The 24405-nt window shown below is 46.3% G+C and overlaps 1 protein-coding gene across 1 annotated transcript in view; it reads left to right on the top strand.

Moving 5' to 3' along the window:
- LOC139689317 (protein vestigial-like) overlaps positions 1-24405 on the top strand; it is a 160752-nt gene that overhangs the window by 60001 nt on the left and 76346 nt on the right. Inside the window, exon 2 of the mRNA XM_071586396.1 lies at positions 16897-17464. Coding sequence (XP_071442497.1) covers positions 16897-17464 — 568 coding nt within the window. The remainder of the gene's footprint in view (positions 1-16896; positions 17465-24405) is intronic.

The following is a 24405-nucleotide window of genomic DNA, read 5'->3' as shown; positions in this document are numbered from 1 at the left end:
ACTTCATTTTGCCTAATTCTGTATTTATATTCTTCCATTTTCGCCGCTCATCCATCTTTGTAATCATCTCATCCGTGATCCATGGTTTCCTAGTCCTTTTAGCGTTAACGGTTCCAACAGTGCCTTTTGCGGCTTTAGACAACCCTTTCTTGATCATTTCCCATTTTTCTTCGATAGTACTAAGCCCTTTGCCATCCTCCATGATTTTCTCTACCGCCTGTTTGAATTCCTTCCTTTTCAACCCATTTAATGCTTCTACATTCCATTTTCTATCTCGCCGCCCCTGCCTTATCTTTTTGAAACGTACGCTACATTTCATAACAACTAAATTGTGGTCTGAGTCCGCATCCGCTCCCGGGAAGCTGTGGGAATTTATCACACTGTTCCTAAACCTGTGTCTAACCAGGATATAATCTAGCTGATATCTTCCTGAGTCACCTGGCATTTTCCATGTATACCTGCGTCTTTAGTGGTGTCTAAACCAAGTGTTGGTGATGACTAACCCCTGTCTTCTGCAGAACTCAACTGCTTTCTCCCCGCGGTCATTCCTCGTGCCTAAACCGTAGTCCCCCACCTCATCACCATCTCTTCCTTCGCATACCGTCGCATTCCAATCCCCCATCACTATCAAATGTTTCCCTGCAGGAACACACGCGATCATGTCCTCTAACTGATCGTATATCCTATCGACCTCTTCTTCCTTATGGTTGCTCGGTGGCATGTATACCTGAATAATAACTAAGGTCGTCGGTTCTGCTTTTATCTCCACTAGTAGTATTCTATCCGTTACCTGCTCTATGTTGACTACGCTTCTTCCTACCTCTTCATTTAATACTATGGCAACCCCTCGTTGGCTCTCGTCCCCACCGCTGTATATTATTCTATACTTATCACTCCAGTAATCCCCGCTATCTTTCCATCTCACCTCGCATAGACCTAAAATATCGATATTTCCCCTTTCCATCTCTCGCTTAACATTCTCCAATTTCCCTGTCCTCATCATTGTCCTAACATTCCACGTTCCTATTCTAACTAATTTGGTCTTCTTCTCCTGCGTCTCCTGTCCTGCTGCTGCTGGTTTTCCCTTGCAAGGGTTTCGTGGGATGACGACCGCGGAAGCCTTGCCTCCCCCGCTGCCGGGCACGACTCACGGCCGATTGGGCCGAGCCCCGTGGTTGCCAGGACTCAAAATCTCTGAATTGTCCATCACATTTTTCTTGGGAATGATAATTGAGGTGGTTCCCCGTTGCCTTCCTCAATAGTGTTTTTAACGTGACACCATCACTAACTGGCCGCCCCACTGGGGTCAGACGCCATTGCAGCCGCCTCACTGAGGAACAGACGCTGCGTGGACTACCTTTCGTCTGGCTCCTAACCTTCGACCTATCTGGCATGGGTGACCCTACCAGGCGCAATTTTTATTACTCCCGCCAGCACAGCTCTAGGGGTCATCGGAACGCACAAGCCCTTCCACCACGTCAAGGTTGTAGTCCGGGGAGGGATATATATATATATATATATATGTATATATATATATATATATATATTTATATATTTATATATATATATATATATATATATATATATATATATAAAATACACAGTAACACAGAATATAGAAACACAAAAAAAGAATGAAGACGGATTGTTTCCGTCGAAATATCAAGAAAATACGTGTGTGTTCTTCTTTTTTTGTGTTCTATATTGTGTGTTACTGTGTATTGTACTATTCGGCACTTCCATGTTACGTCTACGAAAGCATATATATATGTGTATATAAATATATATATATATATATATACATATATATGTGTGTGTTTTTGTGTATCTGTATGTGGGTTGCGGTAGGCCAGGGGTTGATAGATAGAGGTCTTTAATGGTCAGTATTGAGACCTAATGGTCCCTTCTTCCCTTAGGGGTAGAGCGTTGTACTACTGACCGGAGGACCCGGGTTCGATTCCTGGACTAGCTTCTGTTGGCACCTGCAGCTCCACGCAAGCTACGTGATTTTTTCGGGTACCAGGTCTTCCTGGGAAACCATAACCGGCACAGGGAAAGGAACTGGCCCCCCTACCCTGATGTGTGAATTTTCACATGCCGTGTAGGACTTAGTACAGGGTGATCCTATGGAGGCAGGAAAAGTGGCTGAAGGGGGTATTGACCGGCAGTGGGATGATTAAGAATGTAATTGAGGGGAGAATTATAGGCAAACGAGGAAAGGGAAGGAACAGGATAGGGATGTTGGACGGGATGAAGGGAGGAAGAAAGGACTCAGAGCTGAAGAGGGACTTGATATAGAGTAGGATGTTGTGTTCTGCTAGGGGCCACAAATATGTGTGTGTATATATATATATATACACACACACACACACACATACATATATATATATATATATATATATATATATATATATATATATATATATATATATATATATGTGTGTGTGTGTGTGTGTGTGTGTGTGTGTGTGTGTGTGTGTGTGTGTGTGTGTGTGTGTGTGTGTGTATAATATAACACAATGCTGGGAGGTTAATTAAAGATGGTGGTTAAGGGTGGAAATTTTGAAAGAACGGAAAGCTAATATGTAGGCGGATTCACGAGTTCTCACCTCTATATTGGTGGCTGAATCAGGTTTATATATATATAAATATATATATATATGTATGTATATATATCCATATATATGTATATATGTATATATATATATATACACATCCATATGTACATATATATATATATATATATATACATATATATATTTAATATATATATAGACACATATATATATGTGTATATGTACGAGTATATGTATTATATATATAATGTATAACACTTAGCACTAGTGGACACAGACAAAAACACAGAAACACACAAAAAAAGAGACTCACTATTTTTCGAATTTTCGGTGGTCGTTGCCACCTTTATCAACGAGGAGAGGGACAGAACTGAAGGGAATACGAGGGCTGGAGCGATGGATGGAAGGGGAAGGTGGGGAGGGAATTCCGAAGGGACGGGTTTGGAGGGGCAGCGTTAGAAGGGTGGGGAAAATGTAGAAGGTGATGGGGGTGGAAGGGGGATGAAAATATAATTAGAACAGGGTAATTAGTGCCTAATATTGATTCCTGGCCAGTTCCAGGGCTCCAAAAGCCAGATGAAGGATTGCTCTAGTGTTTTCAGTTTCAGAGGAGGATCAGAGGGTGGGAGGGATGCTATGATTGATACACTATAGCATTTATCAAAGGGAGTGTTGTGTTCGGAGGCGTGTTTGGGGATAGGGAGCATGTCAATGAAGGAAGAGTTTTTGCATGAGGCTCGGTGGTTGTTGATTCTGATATTGAGGGGTGTGGTGGTTTGCCCAATATAATAGGCAGGGCACAGTTGGCACTTCAGAAGGTACACTACATTGCTAGAAGTGCAAGTCGAGGAGGGAATTGGTGGGAGAGAGTTAAAAAGCGGGTGGGAGAGGGATGGGATTTTGGTTTTGAAAATAGGGCATGTTTTACATCTGGGTTTATTGCAAGGCGTTGGAGTGGTTTTAGGACGGGTTGGGGATTTAAGGAGTGGATTTGTTGATTTGAGGAGATCGGATAGGTTGGCGGGGCGTTTGAAAGTAACTGAGGGGCATTTGGGAAAAAGGTTGGCGGTGGCATTATGATTTTTTAGGATAGGGTAGAGGTCTTTCAGGATTGATCGTATAGATTCTAAGCCCGGGAAGTATGTAGTGCAAATTGAGAGAGGGTGGGGTTCTGCGGTGGAGGAAGGTTTGGGAGTGTACGCATGTTTTCGGATTCTTTTGTTCAGGAGGGATTCGGGATAACCTCTTTTTAGGAGGGAACAGTGTAGACTTGAAAGGAAATAATCAAGGGAATCAGGGTCACTACAAATTCTGTGTCCCCTTGTGGATAGGGAGTAAGGAATGGAGCGTTTTGTGTGATATGGGTGGCAACTATTGTAGTGTAAGTATTGCTGTTTGTTTGTGGGTTTAATATGTACAGAGGTGTGAAATGTTTGGTTTCTTAATGTAACATTTACATCTAGGAAGGTGATTTGGGAGGAGGATACTGTAGAACTGAAGGAAATAGAGGACGAAGCATTGAGGTCGGAAATGAAAGCTTTCAGGGAATCGGTACCATATTGCCAGAGGAGGAAGATATCATCGATGTACCTGAGCCACAATAGAGGTTTCAGTGGTTGTTTTGACAGGAATTTCTTCTCTGCGAGACCAAGAAAGAGGTTTGCATAGGAAGGGCTGAACCTGCTACCCATGGCACAGCCCTTGATTTGTAAGAAGTGTTTCAATCATAGCATCCCTCCCACCCTCTGATCCTCCTCTGAAACTGAAAACACTAGAGCAATCCTTCATCTGGCTTTTGGAGTCCTGGAACTGGCCAGGAATCAATATTAGGCACTAATTACCCTGTTCTAATTATATTTTCATCCCCCTTCCACCCCCATCACCTTCTACATTTTCCCCACCCTTCTAACGCTGCCCCTCCAAACCCGTCCCTTCGGAATTCCCTCCCCACCTTCCCCTTCCATCCATGGCTCCAGCCCTCGTATTCCCTTCAGTTCTGTCCCTCTCCTCCTTGATAAAGGTGGCAACGACCACCGAAAATTCGAAAAATAGTGAGTCTCTTTTTTTGTGTGTTTCTGTGTTTTTGTCTGTGTCCACTAGTGCTAAGTGTTATACATTATTATTCACGTCCGTGAGTCTTTCAAAAAGTGTTATATATATATATATAATATATATATATATATATATATATATATATATATATATATATATATATATATATATATATATATATATATACGATTTCGTCGAAGTAACACGGAAGTGTTGAATAACAAACTTGGACAGCAACAAACAATATACATCTACATCTACTTATTACCCCGCAAGCCGCCGCAAGGGCGTGTGGCGGGGGGTATTAGGACACCACCCGTAATTTAGAAAAGAAAAAATACCGCATGCAGAAGCCACAAATTCATACATCCACAAAAAACATGGCATACATTCATGCAAGAACACCTGCACCCCACACACATGCAAACACTCAAACTACATCTTACATACACATGCACCTGATAATATACCTAACAGCTTTGCAATGTTTAATTTTGTTCCGACTTGTAAATTCAATGTTTTTAATATTTCTAAATTGACTTCGGTTTCTTACTATTATGATTTCTGATTGTTTGGGGAAAGGAAGAGTATTTGTACTCTCTGTCCTGGAATCTATTTCCCTTATTTTATCTTTGTGGTCTGATCTACCTATAGTATAGTGTGGGGCCATTATAATCCCTTCAGTGTCATCGTTAAACTCGTTTGTTCTGAACCTTTCTAAAAGCCTAAGCCTCGCTTGTTCTCTCCGCACTTCAAGTGGTTCCCAGCCTAAATCCCCTGAGAGACCTGTCACACTTGTGTTCTTATCATAACAATTTTTAACGAATCCAGCGGATTTTCTCTGGACTTATCTAATTCTTTTTGCCAAAATGTGTGCTTTGATACTACGGAGCAGATGTACTATTCCCTGCTTGGTCAGTGCAAGATCGCTCATGTGTTCCCTGGGTGGGTGTGGAGGATCGTTTAGTGCGTTTGTGTTTTTATTGTAGACGCTCTGGAAAAATGGTTTAAAATATTTGCCTTTTTCAGGCTATCTGTAATGATTTCTCCATTTTCCGTCTTCAAAGAATGAACAGTTGGACGTTTACCCTGTATTTCCCTAACGTAGGACCAGAATGACTTTGGATTTTCCTCAAGATATTCGCTTAGCATTTTAGATTTAAAAGAGTGTAGTGCTGTGCGCATAATACTTTTCGTCTTACTACGACATTCTTTTAGTTGCTGTTTGGATGTATTCATATAAACTATATCGTCACTTTTTAAACTCTTTTTGAAATTTGACTGTAGCTTTCTTTGCCTTCTTAATGCCGATCTGACTTCCCCGTTGTACCATCTAGGTTCCTTACTGTCGCATTTGAGTTTGGACGGGATGTACTTCTTCATTCCTTCGCGTAAAATATTTAAGAAATGATTCCAAGTGTTCTCTGTAATGTTTGTCAGTGTTTTTGTTTTGTATTCTGGTAATTTTATTTTTAAATATTCTTGTAGTCCGTTCAATTTAAGAACACATAAAAAGATCACTCACACGTTATTTATTGATCATTTCGACGGAAATATCAAGAAATAACGTGTGAGTGTTCCTTTTTTTGGGTTTCTATATTGTTTGTTACTGCGTATTGTACAATTCGGCACTTCCGTGTTACATCTACGAAAGCATATATATATATATATATATATATATATATATATATATATATATATGTACATTTGTAACATTTGAAAGTATATAACACTTATAGGTCACACAAAATTTAGAAAGTTCGAGCTTTCGGCCTTCTGTGAGGCTTTCTTCAGGTTAGACTGGAATATCTCGAACGGGGACCATGGATTCTGGGGGGGGGGGTAGGTGCTGGGTATGCTGGGAAGGGAATTGAAGATGGCGGTTAAGGGTGGGAATTTTAAAAGATCGGAAAGCTAGTATATACGTGGATTCGCGAGTTCTCACCTCTATATTGGTGGCTGAACCGGTTAGGGATTCTAGGACGGTTAGGGAGACACACTAGCCGAAGGAAAGGATATGGGAATTTGCGTGCGAAAGGATAGGAAGATAAGAGAATGAGGCAGAATTGCAGGAGTAGGGGTGATTGTTCATAGAATGGATAAGGGGGTAATCCATTAGCCTATGTAAAATGAAGTGCATTATTTGCATGACAAAAGATGGATAATGTTTTTCGAGAGGAAAATAGCGTGGGGACGAGGTGTTAGGGGCAATGCGGGATTGTGAGGAGAGGGGAGCAGAACTGATGAGCTGGAATGTTTTCCATCGGGGGCAGTTGCAAGTAGGCGAACTATGAGGAAATCTGTCGGGGGGGTGGGGGCGCCATAGGGTTGGTGGATCCTCAGAAGGTTTTTGAGATTGGCGGGTCGTCTGTATGCGAGAGAGGGGCATTGGGGCATTGAGGATGAGCAGTAGTGTCATTGTCGTGTAAATATGAAACAGTTCTTTAAGATATTGACGCAGGAACCATATGTGTTCAGCAACAGTCATGAAAGAAAATGGAAAATTCCAGGATTCGGAGTGCAAACGCGCATTACACCAGCAAATGCCAAAGAAAAATTCTTTGCAAGCATCATGGTCTTCAACAAAAATTATGATTTCTTGAGTTTTGAGCACTGCACAACGAATCACTTCACAGCTGCAGAAATTCGGGCTGATAGGAAACCATTGATATTGATTTCCGGATATATGCCACCATCGGAGGACATCCAAGAACACATCACAGAGCTAAAGAGCCTGATACATAAATTCAAAAATAAAAGGATACTAGTCGCAATTGACTCGAACGCAAAGAACGAAATATGGTTTAGTAAGGAAACCAATGACCGAGGCAGGGCATTGGAGGACTTAATAGCTTCCGAGGACCTGTATATAATAAACGAACCGGGGCAACCGTACACGTTTAGTTCGACAATAGGCTGCTCAAATATAGACCTAACCATCAGTAACTCGGCATTAATACGAGACGTGTACAGATGGGAGGTTCATGCCGAACTATCTATCAGCGATCACAGATTAGTCACATACCAGATTGGCACGACTACAGAAAATGAACGCTGTCATCGAAGAAGATTTAATATCGGTGCAGCAAACTGGAGAAAATTTATGGAGATATTATCAAAGAACACCTGGTACAAATGTGAATTGTTGCCATGGGATCCAAGCAATAACAACATCGATGCTCGAGTTAGATCTCTTACGGAGGCGCTGCAAGGTACCGCTCTGGCCTCGATCCCTCTGACCAGAACACGACGAAACGAAACAGTGTGGTGGAATGAGAAACTTCATAGGCTTAAGATAACTTGCAGAAACCTACGGAGAACTTACCAGAAAAGCATTAGCCACGAAGAGCGTACCATCAACAAAAGAAGATACTATGAGGCAAAGGAGAACTATGAACAACAAGTGCAAAAAAGCAAGGAAAAAAGCTGGGAGAAATTCTCGAGGTCAAATATTGAGGAAAACCCCTGGGGGTTAATATATAAAATCGCGAGGGAAAAATTTAAAACCCTACCAACATACTCAGCTAAGACAAACGCCAGAGGGGAGCTTCTATTCCTGGACGAAACCATTTCCAGCATCATCAACACGCTAGTGCCGGATGACACAGCAGAAAATGAAACTGAAGAGCAAAAAGTAATTAGGCGTGAGGCTAACCTCCCTTGTCTGCAAAGTACGGAGATAGATATCACCGATGAGGAAGTTAGAACCGCCATTAAAGAGATGAAAGTGAAAAAGGCCCCAGGCTTTGATGGCATAAACGCTGAATTGATCAAAGCAGCAGAGCCGTTAATCCTCAACTATTTAACTAGATTGCTACAGGACTGTTGCAGAAACAAGTACTTCCCTGCGGCATGGAAAAAGGGTGTCCTATGCACCATCTTGAAATATAAGGAAAAGGATCCCTCTGATGCTAAGGCATACAGACCCATAACACTACTACCCGAAATGGGGAAAATGTTCGAAAGAATCATCAAAATGAAAATTGAAGAAGCAGTTGGTGAGGAGGATCTACTTCACAAAAGCCAATTTGGATTTCGAAGAGGCGGATCCACCGCAGCCGCGGCAATAAAACTTCTGCAAGAAATCAAAAATCGTAAATATAAGTATAAAGTGGCCTTATTCATAGATTACGAAGCAGCATTCGATTCATTATGGTGGCCCCATTGCATAAACCAGCTGAAAAGGTATAAAGTCCCGGGACCAATAGTAGAACTTATTAAAAACTATTTCTTGAATAGAACCACCAAAATACAACTAAATAATCTGGAAGTTGAAAAGAACATTACAAAAGGGGCACCACAGGGATCCATACTCGGTCCTTTTCTTTGGAACATCTCCATGAACGATTTACTGAATCAGCCCCTTCCTGGAAACTGCAGATGGACAGCCTATGCTGATGACGTTGTGATCACAATGCCCGCAAATTCCAGGAGAGAAATAGAAAAACTCGCAAAAAATGTTGCCATATAGTGGAGTCATGGAGTACGAAAGTGAAATTAAAAATTTCTGTGAATAAGACTAAGTACGTCGTATTCGGGAAAAAATTGTCACGAAACCCAACTATAAAAATCTATGGTCAAAATATCAAAAGATCCTCCACATTCAGATACCTGGGCATTGAATTCGACGAGAGACTAACATTCCAAGAGCACGCAAATTACGCAGCAGGCAAGGTCAAGAAAATATTTAACTGCTTAAGAAGGCTGTGCAGAAACCGATTTGGCATCACCACTAATAGGTTAAGAACTATATACAACGGAGTCACCATCCCAATATTGGCATACGGTAGTGAGGTGTGGGGAGAGAGACTCAATTACAGCAGAATCCGGAGAAAACTGGAAGAGGCCCAAAGATCTTGCCTAATTGCAATATCCGGGAGCTACAATACGGTCTGTAATGAAGCTCTACAAATAATAACTGGGATACAGCCGATAAAGTTCTCAATAGAGGAAAGAAGAATCAAGGTACGGATGAAACAGATGGAAGAGGCTACTCTGGGAGATGTAGCTTTGTCTCCAACTGAGAAATGGAGCAGGAACAGGAATTTTATAAGAGCGTATTTCCTGGATATGTGGGAACGGGAATGGGAAACATTAGAAAAGGGTAAAACAACCAGACAATTTTTACCTAGCGTGAAGGAAAGAATGAAGATCAACTTTAAAACTTACAACGGTATTACGCAAATTTTAACGGGCCACGGGGAGTTTAGATCATACCTCAAGAAAATAGGGAAAAAAAAGGAGGGGACGTGTGAATGCATGATGGAGGAGGACACGGCAATACATAGAGTCCTTTATTGCCCAATTTATGCCGAGGAAAGACGCGAACTGGAAGCTATCTTGGGTATTTGTATAACGTCCAACAAATTGGGCAATACCTACATGAGGAACCGATTAGGAAAATATTGGAAAGATTTATCAATAAAAGATAAAGTAAGAACGGGGAGAGTAACGGAAAGGAATGGCATGTAACTCATATTTTGTATTTTGTAAAATTAACGAAATTGTATTGGGGGTTTAAACATAAGGCACCCCAAGAAACAAATTGAAACAATAAATTGCCCGATCCGCCTCGAACAGGCCCAATTATTAATTATTATTATTATTATTATAAGATAGGATTTCAGTCTGAGGGATCCAGGGAATTAGGTGGTGCAAAGGTTGAGTCCTGCGTCAGATGTGGAGTTGTTTTTCTGTGGTGTGTGAGGTCGCGTAGAGTGGTGGATTTTATTCTGTTAGGGCTTTTCTGGGTAACTGAGTTTGTGGAGTGCATGGTTGTGGGGGTATTCGTTGAGGGTGGCTGCGGTGTTGCAAATCCGGTGTCCGCAGATAGAGAGAGAGTTGGGAATCGAGCGTTTGGTGTGCTGAGGATGACAGCTGGTGTGGTGTAGGTGATGCCGATGGTTGGTGGCTTTGATATGAATTGAGTGAGTGAATTTGTTGTTGTGAAGTGAGATGTCGGTGTCAAGAAAGGTGACGGCGACGGGAGAAGAGACAGGGTTCGGGGCGCATCTCGAGAGACATTGGAAGAAACGGGCCGGGACGGGGGTGGCAGCGGGGGGGGGCATCTTCCAATCGGAATGGAGGGGTAGGCCGGTTGCTTGGTCGCACGTCCGGGGAGACACGGCGCAAACAGCCGGAACACGCTCCCATTTGGTCGGCGGCGTTTTGTACGCCGGGCAATTGCCAGCCGTCAACTAGTTCATTTGCGTGCCCCCCCCCCCCCGGGGGGGCCGTTCCCTCCTCGCACCCACTCCTCCGCCCCCTCCCACTCCACTCCAACGCTTTAATGGCATCTATTTATATCGTCGTCTTTTGTGTTCCTCGCCCCGACTATGCAGACGCTTCCCAGAGTCATTCGCGTCTCCCCTCTCGACCCTGACTCACCCTCAGCCCCCCTCCACGCCCGAGTGAGAAAGCTCCTGAACAAGACATCAATGCTCATTTCTTCTTAAAGCTACGCCCCAAGGCTTATTCGCTTTCAAATACAACCGCTTGCCGAACCTTTTCCTTGTTATTTATTTTTGTGGCGTTTAAGGTGATGGATTTCGCAATGACTTCAGCATCGTTTCACGGTTCAAAACTCTCTAAACACATCTTTAAAACTGGGATTAGTCCCCCAATTTTAGATAATTCTATTCTTTACTTATATGTGGAATTCCTTCTCCCATTTGAGGCATCATTAGGGAAACGTGAAAATTATGCCATCCAATGAAGAAATTGTTTCGCCGTAATGATGCATGGTGTTAAACTGACGAAGATCTGATGGATGGGTGCGTTCAAAGAGGAGACAGGCTTCATGAACTGATGCGTCCGACAAGGTATAAGGCGAGAAAGAAAGTGGCGTAACTTGATAGGCAGAAGACCTCCTAGAAGAATTCCTAAACAGTTGGCCTGCCTAGGAATCACAAAGATAAAAAAGTGACGGTAGTGGGCAATTACATTTACATTGCAGGGAAGATTGCAGGGGAAGATCGCAGGGATTCACTCATCCCACGGCAAAAATCTGGAAGTGGGAGAATATATAATTTGAACGTGGAAATGATTGGAGCATACTTCCTTGTGCGTGCCGAGCTATCGGAAGTTATCGGAAAATGGAAGATGTGTAAATTCGTAGTTGAAAACTTGGCAGAAGATGAAGAGTTTTGGGAACTGCGGGTGAAGAAAGATATGTTATGGAGATGCATTGCGTTTGAGAAGAGAGTATTAACCTTTGCGAAATATTCCCAGGCAAAGCAGACTTCGGAGAAAAATGGCAAAGAGAAGCGGAAGGGTCGAGGGGAAAGGGCGCACGAAAGGCAAGGGCGGGGAAGAAGGGCAGAGCGTCGCGATGGAAAGACTGGATGCGATTGAGCGTCGTCCGGTCACGGAGTGGCGAGAGGGGAGCCACGCGGAGGACGAGTCCGACGTAGGCACTCCTCGCGACGTCCCCTCGACAGCGACCCTCTAATTGGTCCACGTGCGTCGCAAAACGGTGAACAGCGAAATGAATCCTTCCGGAAAGGTATCTCCGAACGAGAATACGGATGTTGCTGGACGCAGTGGCGCTCACGACGAGGGCTCAACAGCCGGGTTTGAGCACGACGTGATTTGCATGCGTGATTCGCCGGAAGTTCTTCATCCTACGGGGCTTGCGAGGTCAGCTCCAGTGAGTGAGATTTCGCCAGGGAGCGATCGAGGATCCAGTGGAGGGAAGGAAGTGTTGCAGCCGACCTTGAATGGTCCCGATTGATGAGGCTATGTGCGGCGGCAATGGCATACGTATTACTAATGAGAGAGAGTCATCGCCCACATTTTTATTAATGCATAAAAGTGATTGGTCCATTGAAAATTGATTGTGCAGTCGTCAATGATTTGTTGTAAATAAACGCTCATCAAAGCTACAATAAAATCGTGAGTTGAAGAGGCGTGGGTAAGTCAGCCGTGCAGCGACAGAGCACCTGTTTGAGGATGTTCGTGGTGGGGCGGGGGCAGAGCTCTCGGTGCTCTCCGGGCGGTGGGGTCAGGTGCGCAGTTTCCGCTTTCATCAATCAGGAATCCGGTCGCCGACCGACTCCTCTGCCGCTTGTTTTCCTGAAGCGCAACGTTTGTGACGGCCGTCATCAAATCATCCTGTGAGGTGTGCGGAATTCTCAGCAGATCAAGAATCAATCTGAATTTCGTCACTGTGGGTAACTATTAGTTTGCAGATTTTTAAGGGAGGCGACCGACAGCTGAGGTCATTTCCGCCATTAGGGATGGTTGGTAAAGGATGAAGGGTGGAGAGAAACCCGGCGTGGGCATTAGCCAACCCTTGTCGAAAGGCACCAAGGGGTCCGCAGTTTAACGTCCCATCCGACGGACGGCGTACTCACTCAAAGTGCCCTCCACAAAGCACCTCATGTAGGGTAAACACAAAAAAATATTTGTTGTCTCCAGGATTTGAACCCGGGCGCTCTCGGTGGGAAGCCAGTACATTTGAAACCGCACCATCCCCGTAACTATTAAATAAATATTAATACAATTATGATTATGGCAAAGAATAACTTAAATTTAAGTGACTGGGTAAAAATGAGGTGCCGTTGAACTCATGTCTCACTTAAATACACATGAATGTATGCAAGTAAGATAATGTTAGATGGATAGCTTTCAATTATGGCAAAACGCATTGCTAAACCAGTGCAAAAGGCATAGGATAAGAAGACAAAATAACAAAGGAATTTAAGTCAAACAAAGTAATGAGTATTTCAGCATGTTAGAAGGCAAATACAAGGATTGCATTTGAAGGGTGCAAACTACAGCAGGGAAATTCGTCCAAGCACGAAATGTTTTCAGGGAATGTAGTGAGGACATTGAAAGAAGAATTTCATGGGGTAGTAATGGCTTTCACAAAAAAAGAGAGGGATGACCTATAAGACAGCACAGTGAATGATAAACAGTGACGCATTTGAATGGGAGCTCAATGTTGTGCGGATCAGGAATTTGGCCTTCGAGGTGATGATACAAGCGTAGATTCGAGGTTTTCTAAGATGTAGTCGCGTAGAAGAAATAATGAAACAAACAGAGAAGTATTAGTAGAAGTATTTAGGGGAGGCGACCGACAGCTGAGGTCATTTGCGAGGCCATAGGGGATGGACAGGAAAGGATGAAGGGTGGAGAGAAACCCGGCGTCGGCATTAGCCTACTCTTCATAACGAAAGGCGCCAAGGGGTCCGCAGCTTAACGTCCCATCCGACGGACGGCGTACTCACTCAAAGTGCCCTCCACAAAGCACCTCATGTAGGGATCTAGATACCTCTGAAAAATATTCAAAACCGCCGAGATTTGAACCCGGGCCCTCTGGGTGGGAAGCCAGTACGTTAGCCCCCTCACTATCTCGATCCCCACGAACAGAGAAGGGAACTAATTATAAGAAGAGACAGATAGCATGGGGATGAGGAAGAGGAGTTCGTCGGGAGAGATTAGAAGAGAGGGCAGGAAGAATGATGCAGGTGGGAATGCTGAAGAGTGCTATAAAGGGCAAAATGTTTTGGTAAGCGAGGCAGGGGGAGGAAAATATTGGGCAGGTTGACGGGGGAATGAAGGGAGCTGTGCGGAATTGAAGACTCGTCCGTCCATTTTTTGTCGTGCCCTGTGGTGTTTAGAGTTGCATCAGGCGGGGCTTCGAAATGTGGGAACGCCTGCACCGAGAAGGTCAAAACCCTTCTTAACCCTGTTAATTGGGCAGGGCGACGGCATAGCGGCGCGGGAACAAGCACCGCGACTCCAGAGACTAATGCGTCCCCTTCGATGATGACCCCAAGCACACCACTCCCTCTCCCGGTGCACGACAATCGCGATGCAATCAGGTCAAGAAAACGGCGAATCCATGCGCCCGCGGCCAAATCAAGTCGTCGGGCGGGAAAAGTAGTGTCCCGCGAGAGAACTTGTGGTGCCGAGGGCGTTTATGAAATGGATTCTTCGAAATGCTAGCGACTCCATCGCGCGCATTTCCGAGCGGGGTCGAAATCGAATGGGGCACAAGCCGTCAACACACGTACGGGCCAATTGAGCGCACGCATGACATTCGAAATTCAACCCCCCCCCCGCTATTATTCTTAGCGCCCCCACCCCTTTCCTTCCCCCGTCCCGCATTCCTGGGATTGCCGGGGGGGAGCGGGGTTTGAGTGAAAAGGGTATCGCCTTTGAAAGTAAAATAGTGCCTTAATTAAGTACGGTCGACGGCATTCCCTAGACCCGCGATACTTTTTCATTGGCTCCGTTATCTGTTAAATATATCTCTTACCTTCTCCCCCACATCCCTCCCTTTCTCATTCTGAAAGTTTTAGCCAACAGTGGATGTCATCCCGCTCATAAATTGAAACGCGGTTCCACGGCAACCCCTTTCTTTTCCTCCGAGCCTCTCCCCCCTCACATCCCTCCCCCCTTCACATCCCACCCCCCTTTCACATCCCTCCCCCCCTTCACATCCCACCCCCCTTTCACATCCCTCCCCCCCTTACGCATCCCTCACCACTGCTTCCCAACGAAAGTGTGGTTTTGCTTTTTATCAGGAATGTCTCTCGGGGAGAGACACTATGCTCGAACATCGAACAAAAGAGGGCGGGGAGAAATTTGATTAATCCGCCAAAATTATTCAAAAACGTGTAAGAATTTATTTCCGGCGATACCTCAGGAACTAATGCTGATCTTCTCAATGACAGCCAACCTTTTCACGGTCAATTATTATTCAGTTGTGGTAGGAGCACACTTCGCTGAAGAGAGGGGGGAGTGAAACGGTGAGATTCCCATTCGATAACGCGGATGAAATTCTAATGATACGAGACGAACGTGGCTTCGTCGCATTTTTTATGTATATCATGACAATGATTTTTCATTTCCACAAAATCCTTTGACTCAGTATTTCCAAGACGCGTTTCGCTCCACTGTGGTATGGTAATGCGTATGAGTGGCACATGTATGAAACATAATCATGATTAGGACATTAGGGAGAACTCCTCTCATTGACCTCCCTGAATTCCTAATAAAAAAAATTGTCGTACGATATAAAAAACGACCCCAGGATATATCTGACCACCTTTCTACTTTTTGAATAAAATACTATGGAGATGTTGACCAAAGATCAACATGAGTTGTACCACGGTTACACTGGAGTTGGAACGGAAAATAATGCGCAGAAAACGCAAACGAACCTAAAATATGACGAGGATATCTATGGTACCCATGATGGTCGAAATATTATATCCCAGGTACAGCATTGAGGTAGATGATGCACCCAGCATCGGACGCCTCCAGCAAAGGATAGAGAAGCCAGAAAGCATTCTATAATGAATTCTGGTGAGGTCCCAGCGGATTTTCCACTGGTTTTGGGATTCAACCGCCGATAATCATATAACTCTGCCTCACCCTCTTCTCTTCCTGTCCTTTCACACGCGAATCCTCACAACCTTTCATTCGATCAGTACCTCTTCCCAACCATCCTCGAATCTCTCCCAAATCCGCCACCGTTATGGAGGTGAGAACTCGTGACTCCGTCTTTCCTTGGGCATTTAGAGCTTTTTAAACTCCCTGGCTCAACTTACACCATCCTTACAGCAGGCCCCCGCTGCCCAGCACGCCCCCGGCTCCCCAGAACGCCCCCGGCTCCCCAGCACGCCCCCGGCTCCCCCTCTACGGCCTCCAAACAGATCCTGCACCGTGAAAAGAGCACGATGTCACGGAAACCCCGCCAACTGCTTCGCTCTCTGCACTCCACAACTCGGGTGCGGGCGCACCTCTCGAGAAACTACGTGTCTCGCTACATCTTGAGATAAATGCGCAACTCTTAAGATGGATGGTTTAAAAGCAGTATTTAAATTTTAAAGTTACAGGTCTTCCGCGTCTGGAAAAAATTTAACTAGAACTTAACGGAGATCCTTGAATTGCTTCGGACGGGTTTACTCCAATTTCAGCACCAAACAATTACCCTCAGAGAAGAGGCATAGGAGGCATTCACAATGAAACTGGAATCTCCAGACCATCATATAATGTTATTAGCTTCCGTAAGTGCGGGTCTAAGTTTAAACTCGAATAATTTGTGAGATCTCCAAGAGAAAAGTGGCACTAATATTATGTTTGAGTTGACAGCACTAATTAATGCATTTTGGAGTTGTCGTTTATGGAAAAGAGAAGTGGCCGGAGGTTCAGTGCGGTGTCCAAGGGAAGGCAGCATCCCGCGGTGGGGAGCTCCCCTTCCGTGCGGCCGAGGGGACGACCATAGCCCCCAACGCCCTCTCTCTCTATCTTGCAGTTCGCGCCGCCGTCGCAGTCACAGCGGCCCAGCGCCGCCTCGGCCGGCGGGAGCGAGGGCGGGGGCGCCTCGCCCCCGGGGGACCAGGGGTCCCCGTACCTGCACCACGCCCCCAGGGATGCCGCCACGCCCCCGTCGCCTCCAGCGAACTTGAGCTGCAAGGCGGAGGCGGAGGAGGAGGCCGGCGAGGGGGGATCCGGTGGGGGCGGCGAGGGAGGCGGCGGACAGAGCCGGGTCGCCCCCGGGGGCAGGGTGGGCGGAGGCCCCAAGGGAGGGGCGGAGGACGAGGAGGAGGACGAGGAGGAGGACGAGGAGGAGGAGGAGGAGGAGGAAGAGGAGGGCCCGACCAAGGGCCCGGCCCCCGCCGGAGAGGGGGGCGGCGCCCAGTACGTGTCGGCCAACTGCGTGGTGTTCACGCACTACTCGGGGGACGTGTCCTCCGTGGTGGACGAGCACTTCAGCCGCGCCCTCAGCCTCGCCTCCGCCGCCTCGCCCGCCGCCTCTCCCGCCTCGCCCCCCGGGGGCGGGCCCTCCCCCGATGGCGCGGCCAGGGGAGCCCGGGAGAAAGGTGAGAGAACGGGGAGAATGGGGAGTTCCGCGCCCCCTAGAGCGTTGGAACGTACCGTGGCATGTCACCACAGGAAAACAAAATACCAAATTCGTACACTGTATAAAGAGTTCCTTCAAATCGCTTGACGCATGTGAGTATTAGAAAGTATTCAGAAAGTGAGAATCGGGCTTCCCATCTCAAATTGTGAGGGCATTTAAGCTTTCCGCGGATTCTTACAAGGTCCGTCCTAAAAGTGGTGGCACTGAGTCGATTTAAAAAAACGTATTGCCAGAATTGATACAATCACTCCAAATCCTTCGAAGCAGAACTCTTGTTTGTCCGCACACCAATGCCAGAGGGTTTCCCACGCCTCGTTTGGCTTCTGGAAGGCGGCGCCCTAAATGATACCATACCCCCTCGTCACGGCCTGTTGTAACGCTTCCACCGAGCCGTGGTGACCTCCTTTCAGCACGGATTTGAGGCGGAGGGAGAGGAACGACATTGTTTAAATAATTTGTACCCCAACTCACATTGGTCGAGAAGCTCTTGGCGGATCCGCGTGTGAGTTTCCTTTTGTTCGTCCGAGAGCACTCGCGACACCAATTTCGCACACACCTTTCCTTTGCCCATGGGTTCGGTCACAAGTCGATGCACATAACTTGTCGGCTGGCCAAGTTCATCAGAAACCATGCAAACACTTAATCTGCGATCCCTGTCCAACAAAGCCTTCACTCTTGCAAGATTACAGTCACTTTTCGAGGTCAAAGGGCGCCTATAGCGTTCGGCATCTCCAACCTCTTCTCTTCCCTCCCGAAACAACTTGCGCCATTCAAAAAATCCAATATACCCATGTCGTCATCACCATAAGCTGCCTTGAGCTTTTCAGGTGTTTCTTTCCCAATTTTGGCCCGTTTCACGTAAAATTTGATGACGTAGCGCTGTTACGATAATCGGATCATGACGGAGCGTAACGAGGCCACGTTCTGGAGGTTTCGCTATCGTACGATACGCACTCCGCAAAGGCTAGGAGCCAACTGCCACCGACTTCCAGCCTTTCCCGAGACTCTCCTCGCTCGACAAAAGCCAGAGAAACCACCGTCCGACCATTTGTCTATCCGGGGGAAAAATAAGTCCCTACTTTTTGGGACAAACCTTTTATACCGTCTACGATTTGCGATCTGCAAATTACAAATCGCATGACGGACAATTTAAACTCGAATGAATTACGCAGAATTTCCTGCGAAACCTAACACTCCTTTCCTAATCCATTAAACGTAGAGATAAAAATGGCCAATGGCTGCAATCGGCGTGTTGGTATGTCACGGATGAAGTCACTCTCGCCGTGATGTCATCCGTTATCGAGGAAACCAACCCACCCTAGATCGCCACGCGAATGGCTGCAGTTGCGGGCAATGCAGTCAGCCGACCTCAGTCGAAATATACACGCGTTATCGCCCTGGACGATTTTAAAAACTGAACCTAATAGACCTCACATTGAAACATGGAACATAAGGCAGCGCAGCATATTCGCAATTCGCAAATTTCCTTCCCTCCGCCAAATACACCATCCCCCTCCGGACAAATCATCTTCCTGCTGCTTATATTCAAAGGCGCTGGAGTCTTGCACGCCTCAGCGCTCAACTACGTGGGAGTCCGCGTAAATGAGCAGCGACAAGTAAATAAAGTAATACTGTTGCTCATTTCGCGACTTTTAACACATTCGGCATTTAATGTTAAGGATCATTTCATGTCCCCCTGCCAACAGGCGACGACGTGTAACAACACACACTTCATGATGACTTATTTCTCTAAAGGGAATTCAGCGTCGGATAAGTCGATGATTGCGCCCCGTGCCAGGCAGAGGGCGCAGCGTCCACACCCAAATGACCAGGCCTGAATTACGAGCGGTGGCCCTTCGACTCCCCGCCGGGATGGTGCGCCCCCGTCCTTCCACCGCCACAAGGGCCGCCCGAGGCCCCTCTCCTGCCGAAGGGAGGCGTGCGCCATTTGCGGTCAGCGCTAATCACCATGGGGGCGCTCTCGCCCCGGTCGGTTCCGTATTGACCCGCGCCCCTCGCCCGCGCGCCGACGCCCCCGCAAGAACCCCGGCGTGGGCGTCGGCCCCTCCGAGGGAGGCGGATCGATCGCAGGGGGAGTGAACCCTGGGGGTGTCCGACGCCGACAGGGGGGGAGGAGTCAAGGGTGAAGGGAAGGGACGGGTGCAATGGCGGCCGCCAGGAAACCGTAGCGAATCCTAATAATTCGCAAGTGGCTTCACGTAAGTGCCGTTCCTCCATCAGGAGGTCCCGCGGACGATGCCCTTCGCGTGGGCACTCCCACCCAGAGGGAAAGACGCAATACGGCCTCCCCACAAAAAGCCCCCGACTCGCAAACCCACGCGTGTGAACAGGAAAGAGGGGAAAGTGTTTCGGGACATTTCGGCTTTCTTGTTCATCAAAGGCTTAATAAATATGGCGGCCGTGAAGTTTCCTCTCGGGCCACACCAATCAACGATCAGGAGGTTATCCCTTTTTCGATGGCCTCGATGGCGTTTGACGAGCATTAGAATCCCATGTCATGTCTCTAATCTGCTCCCACCGATTTTGGGGAAATCGCCGTTAAACATTTCGATATTGGTAGCTATATTGTTAACATGCAAACGGACAATATTGGATGAGTCGGTTTCCTAAGAGAAAAAGTCAAGCATGAAGAAGAAAATAATTAGGTTTATTTTTCAGCGAAGGGCGCGTGCTGTATTCCTCCGAACGCCTTCTCTGTATTCCTTAGATGTCATCAGAAAGCACAAACCATTTCATGGCGCCACGTTCCTTGTCCACGGGGAGAGATATGAATACCCTCATATTAAAATATGAACACGATAATCCTTTAAAAATATTCAAATGGAATAAGGTTAGGGATAAGGGATGTGAGAACACGTAGAATAGCTTACGCACAGATATATTTTACGGTGAGGTAGTAAGGGCCATAAGGTATTCAAACCAAATAAGGCCGTGGGGGTGGAAAAAGCTCCCTTGGAACTTCACAAGGTTTAGAAAAACCTGGGAGAAATAGTCTTTATGGACTAATCCGTAGTATTTGGGATGCAGGGACTTGGGTGAAACATTTAGCCAAACAAGTGTTAGTTCCTATTCCGAAAAAGGTAAAGGCCACGCCATGTGAGGACTACAGAAAAATACGTTTGATGTCCCACGAAGCTAAAGTTGTTCTCAGGATCATCACCAAAAGCATAGAGAGTAGGGCAAATGATTACTTAGGGAATGATCAGTTTGCGTATAGGAAGGGGAGAGGTACGCGAGATGCCATTGCAGTAATGAGATTATTAATCGAGAGGAATATAGAACACAACCAGGAGGTATTTGCCTGTTTCGAAGATTCCGAAAAGGCGTCCAATAGAGTGAATTGGTGAAAAACTAATGAGTATATTGAAGTAAATAGGAATAGATTGGAGGGATAGGAGGCTAATCCGCAACCTGTACATGTCTCAGACTGCTCAGGCGCGGGTGGGGAACGGGGAGTACGGATGGGCAGTGTTAGGAAGAGGTGTAAAGCAGGGTTGCCCATTATCACCGTTGCTGTTCAACATGTATGCAGAGGAAATGATTAAAGAGGCTTGGGAAGAACTGGAAGTAGGAATGAAAGTCAGCGAAGAATTCGTAAAATTAGTTGGCAGGGGAAAAACTGAGGTGCGGAAAAGGGGGTAGTATTCGCGAGTCGAGATAGGGGGCAGCAGTGCGATTTTGGAATCCAATAGGTTTTAATGCGAGTGTGGCGTAGATTGGAAAGAGACGAAGGAGCATGCTAGAAGGAGTAAGCAGTGAGCTCGTTGTGTCATCGGGAGGTACGTTCCTTAAGAACCTTGACGGATTTAGTTGGCGCCAAGCGAATTGTTGGTGATGACATTGAGGCCGTCCCGGCACGTGTTTGCTGCCTGAGGAATGTAGCCATCGATGGGAGGCGGGGTTTTTCTGATGATTAATATTTCGGAGCGCCCACGTTTGCCATGGAAGTGGACCCCTTGATGTCGCCGGAAGGAGGGTTGCGACTGCACTTCCGGAGATCGCGAACGGAGAGGGAAAATGATGCGTGTGGAGCGCTGAGAGCGATGTGGGCGAAAACTACGGAAATGGAAGTATTCTTGATGGTCTGTTGATTCATCGTGGACGGAAGTGGCGAATGTATTATTTTGGGTGTCCAAGAGCCACCATGAAAAAGGTCAGGCCACGGGGCACTCCAATTACGCCATCCCTTCCATGGACCATTTCGGACGTGCATTCCTTGAAAACGGGCGTCTTAAACTACTCCTCTCCTGGGCCCGTGAAGATGGTGCCCACGCCTTCCTCCCGTGGCTCACGAGAATCGAGAGAGCCTCGCAAACTGCGAACGATGGCGGGCGGGCCGCACTCCGCCGACGGTTGCCCCATCACGGCTTCCCGCCGAACATGCGAGCATCGCTGGGCGGTCTACCCCCCTACCCTTCTAGCCCTCCCCCCTCCGGGAAGTGCCTTCATGGCGAGGGGACGATGCTTTCCGCGTATCGCACGCACTTTCAATTATGCGCCCCACGGGATGGCCATGTTGCACGTCTGAGTTCAATAGAGTCGCGCCATCTCTTTCGCGCCCGCCAACATCTCTCTCTCCTCCCCTGTCAGTTCGTATTAGCTCGGGTGACGTGGTGCCATCTTCGGCCTTCGAGGCGATCTCTCTTTTTCTCCCTATGTTTTATATCCCTTTCTTTTTAATGATCAATTTTAGTTCACTTTTTATGTCTTAGTTGGCTATTTGATATAAAAGGGAATATATGCATTTTAATATTTCTCTTAAGTTTCGCGCTGCTTTTTTCATTTCTTTTCGTAATGGGACCCACGTTTTGCTGCCATGAATTAGAGTTGGTGTAGCCATTGCTTCATTTCTTTATCTCTTTTTTGCTTTATGATTTATTTTTATATTGATCTGGCTGCGTAAGAATTCAAAGTGATATAATTCTGTTTGCCAAACGTAATATTTGTAGCAATTATTATCTGTTCACAAACACCTCTTGATTTAGATGCGCCCTTTTGCTCTTTCGCTCTTTGGAAATGCAGAAAATTGAAAGCTTTCTTGAAGTTTACTGCGTTTGTGAGCGATCCTAAGGGTATTGGCATGCTGAACGGAATTAAGGGGGAAATAATTATGCGGAATTGAATAGGAACTTATTGCAGCGTCGGATGTCAAGATGCGTTTTATTACGGGAGTCAAGGAATGTATCGCTGCATAGGCTATATCCAGCAAACACCACCTTAACCGGTAGATTACCATTAATAAAAGCGTCATAAGTAAACAGTTGTACGAGAACAGATTTTTCCTTTTTTAATACCAGGGTTCGTACATCCTTTTTTATCTTTTATTGACATATTTTATTTAGATATTTGAAAGACTTCAAAATTCTTGTTCCATATATTTTTTAACTCATAGCAATTGCTCATCTTACACCCATACTGCCAAAAACGACCTTCCCTTAAATTTGCACCACTTTCCTCCATCTCCATGGAGAGAATCTCCCGCCGCTGCATCTCGCGCACGTGGGTTATACTTGCGCGCGAATTCACGCGAGGCAAACACTCGCGCGGGAGCCTCTCCACCCGAGGACTGTTTCCCCTTCGATGGTAAACCAAAGAATCCACTGGAATCTGTCTTCTGGGGGCGAGGTCTTCTGACCCCGCGACGGCGCTGCCACGACCAGGCGAGGACACTGGAACTCAGGCGCCACCGCCTCAGTTCCATTAAATGGGAAATCGGATGATCCCAAACGAGATATAAGGCATTCCCTTAAGGTGTTCTTTCACCTAGTACGGAGGGGAAAAGAGATTTATCACGAATAGCTGAGAAACGTTTCACGCCACATTCCAGTAAAAGCTGTCATGGCGTGACATCTTACCGCAATATTAGTAGACTAGAGTGTTCCATTAGTTGCAGCATATTTCATGAGGTGCTCACCTCATTGGCAACATTTGCGTCCCTCGCCCCTTGTTCCCCTTTCCAGCATACTCGAGCAATGGCCGAACCAACGCACACTGGTCCCCGAAGTCCCCGAAGCTTGTGAGCAAAATGAAACCCCTATACTATAGGGCGCTTGGACGATAGAACTGGAAAGAGCAAAGGCTCCTGAACATGGAACCACCGCATATACGTATGAACTTACTACGCTCCTGCCGTTCTATTCAAATCGAAGGTGACCTCCGCGCAGGTAGCAAGCGTTGATGCAGAAGTGAAAATCCCTGCCAATTCCTTCCCAAAAGGCAGAAATATTAAAAAAAAAATGAAATCGCAAGAGGATGGCAAGAGTTTTTAATTACTTAGTTAAGAACTTTGATTTTTTAGCAATTTTTTCATTAAATTAGCGACAAAAAGTATATATTTTTAAAAATGAAAAAGACGTTTGACCTTGAAAACAATCAAAAATCCCGGGCGGTGCTGGCGGGAGTAATAATAATTGCTCCTGGTAGGGTCACCCATGCCAGATAGGTCGAAGGTTAGGTGCCAGACGAAAGGTAGTCCACGCAGCGTCTGTTCCTCAGTGAGGCGGCTGCAATGGCGTCTGACCCCGGTGGGGCGGCCAGTAAGTGATGGTGTCACGTTAAAAACACTATTGAGGAAGGCAACGGGAAACCACCTCAATTATCATTCCCAAGATGTAAATGATGGACAATTCAGAGATTTTGAGTCCTGGCAACTACGGGGCTCGGCCCAATCGGCCGTGTGTCGTGCCCGGTAGCGGGGGAGGCAAGACCTCCGCGGTCGTCATCCCACGAAACCCTAGCAAGGGAAAACCAGCAGCAGCAGGACAGAAGACGCAGGAGAAGAAGACCACATTAATTAGAATAGGAACGTGGAATGTTAGGACAATGATGCAGACAGGGAAATTGGAGAATATTAAGCGAGAAATGGAAAGGGGAAACATA

Source organism: Hetaerina americana, unplaced genomic scaffold, assembly GCF_022747635.1.
Source record: "Hetaerina americana unplaced genomic scaffold, ioHetAmer1.1.p SCAF_22, whole genome shotgun sequence".
Lineage (NCBI taxonomy): Eukaryota > Metazoa > Arthropoda > Insecta > Odonata > Calopterygidae > Hetaerina > Hetaerina americana.
Note: the sequence above shows the minus strand (reverse complement) of the source record. Positions and strands in the feature narration are given on the sequence as shown.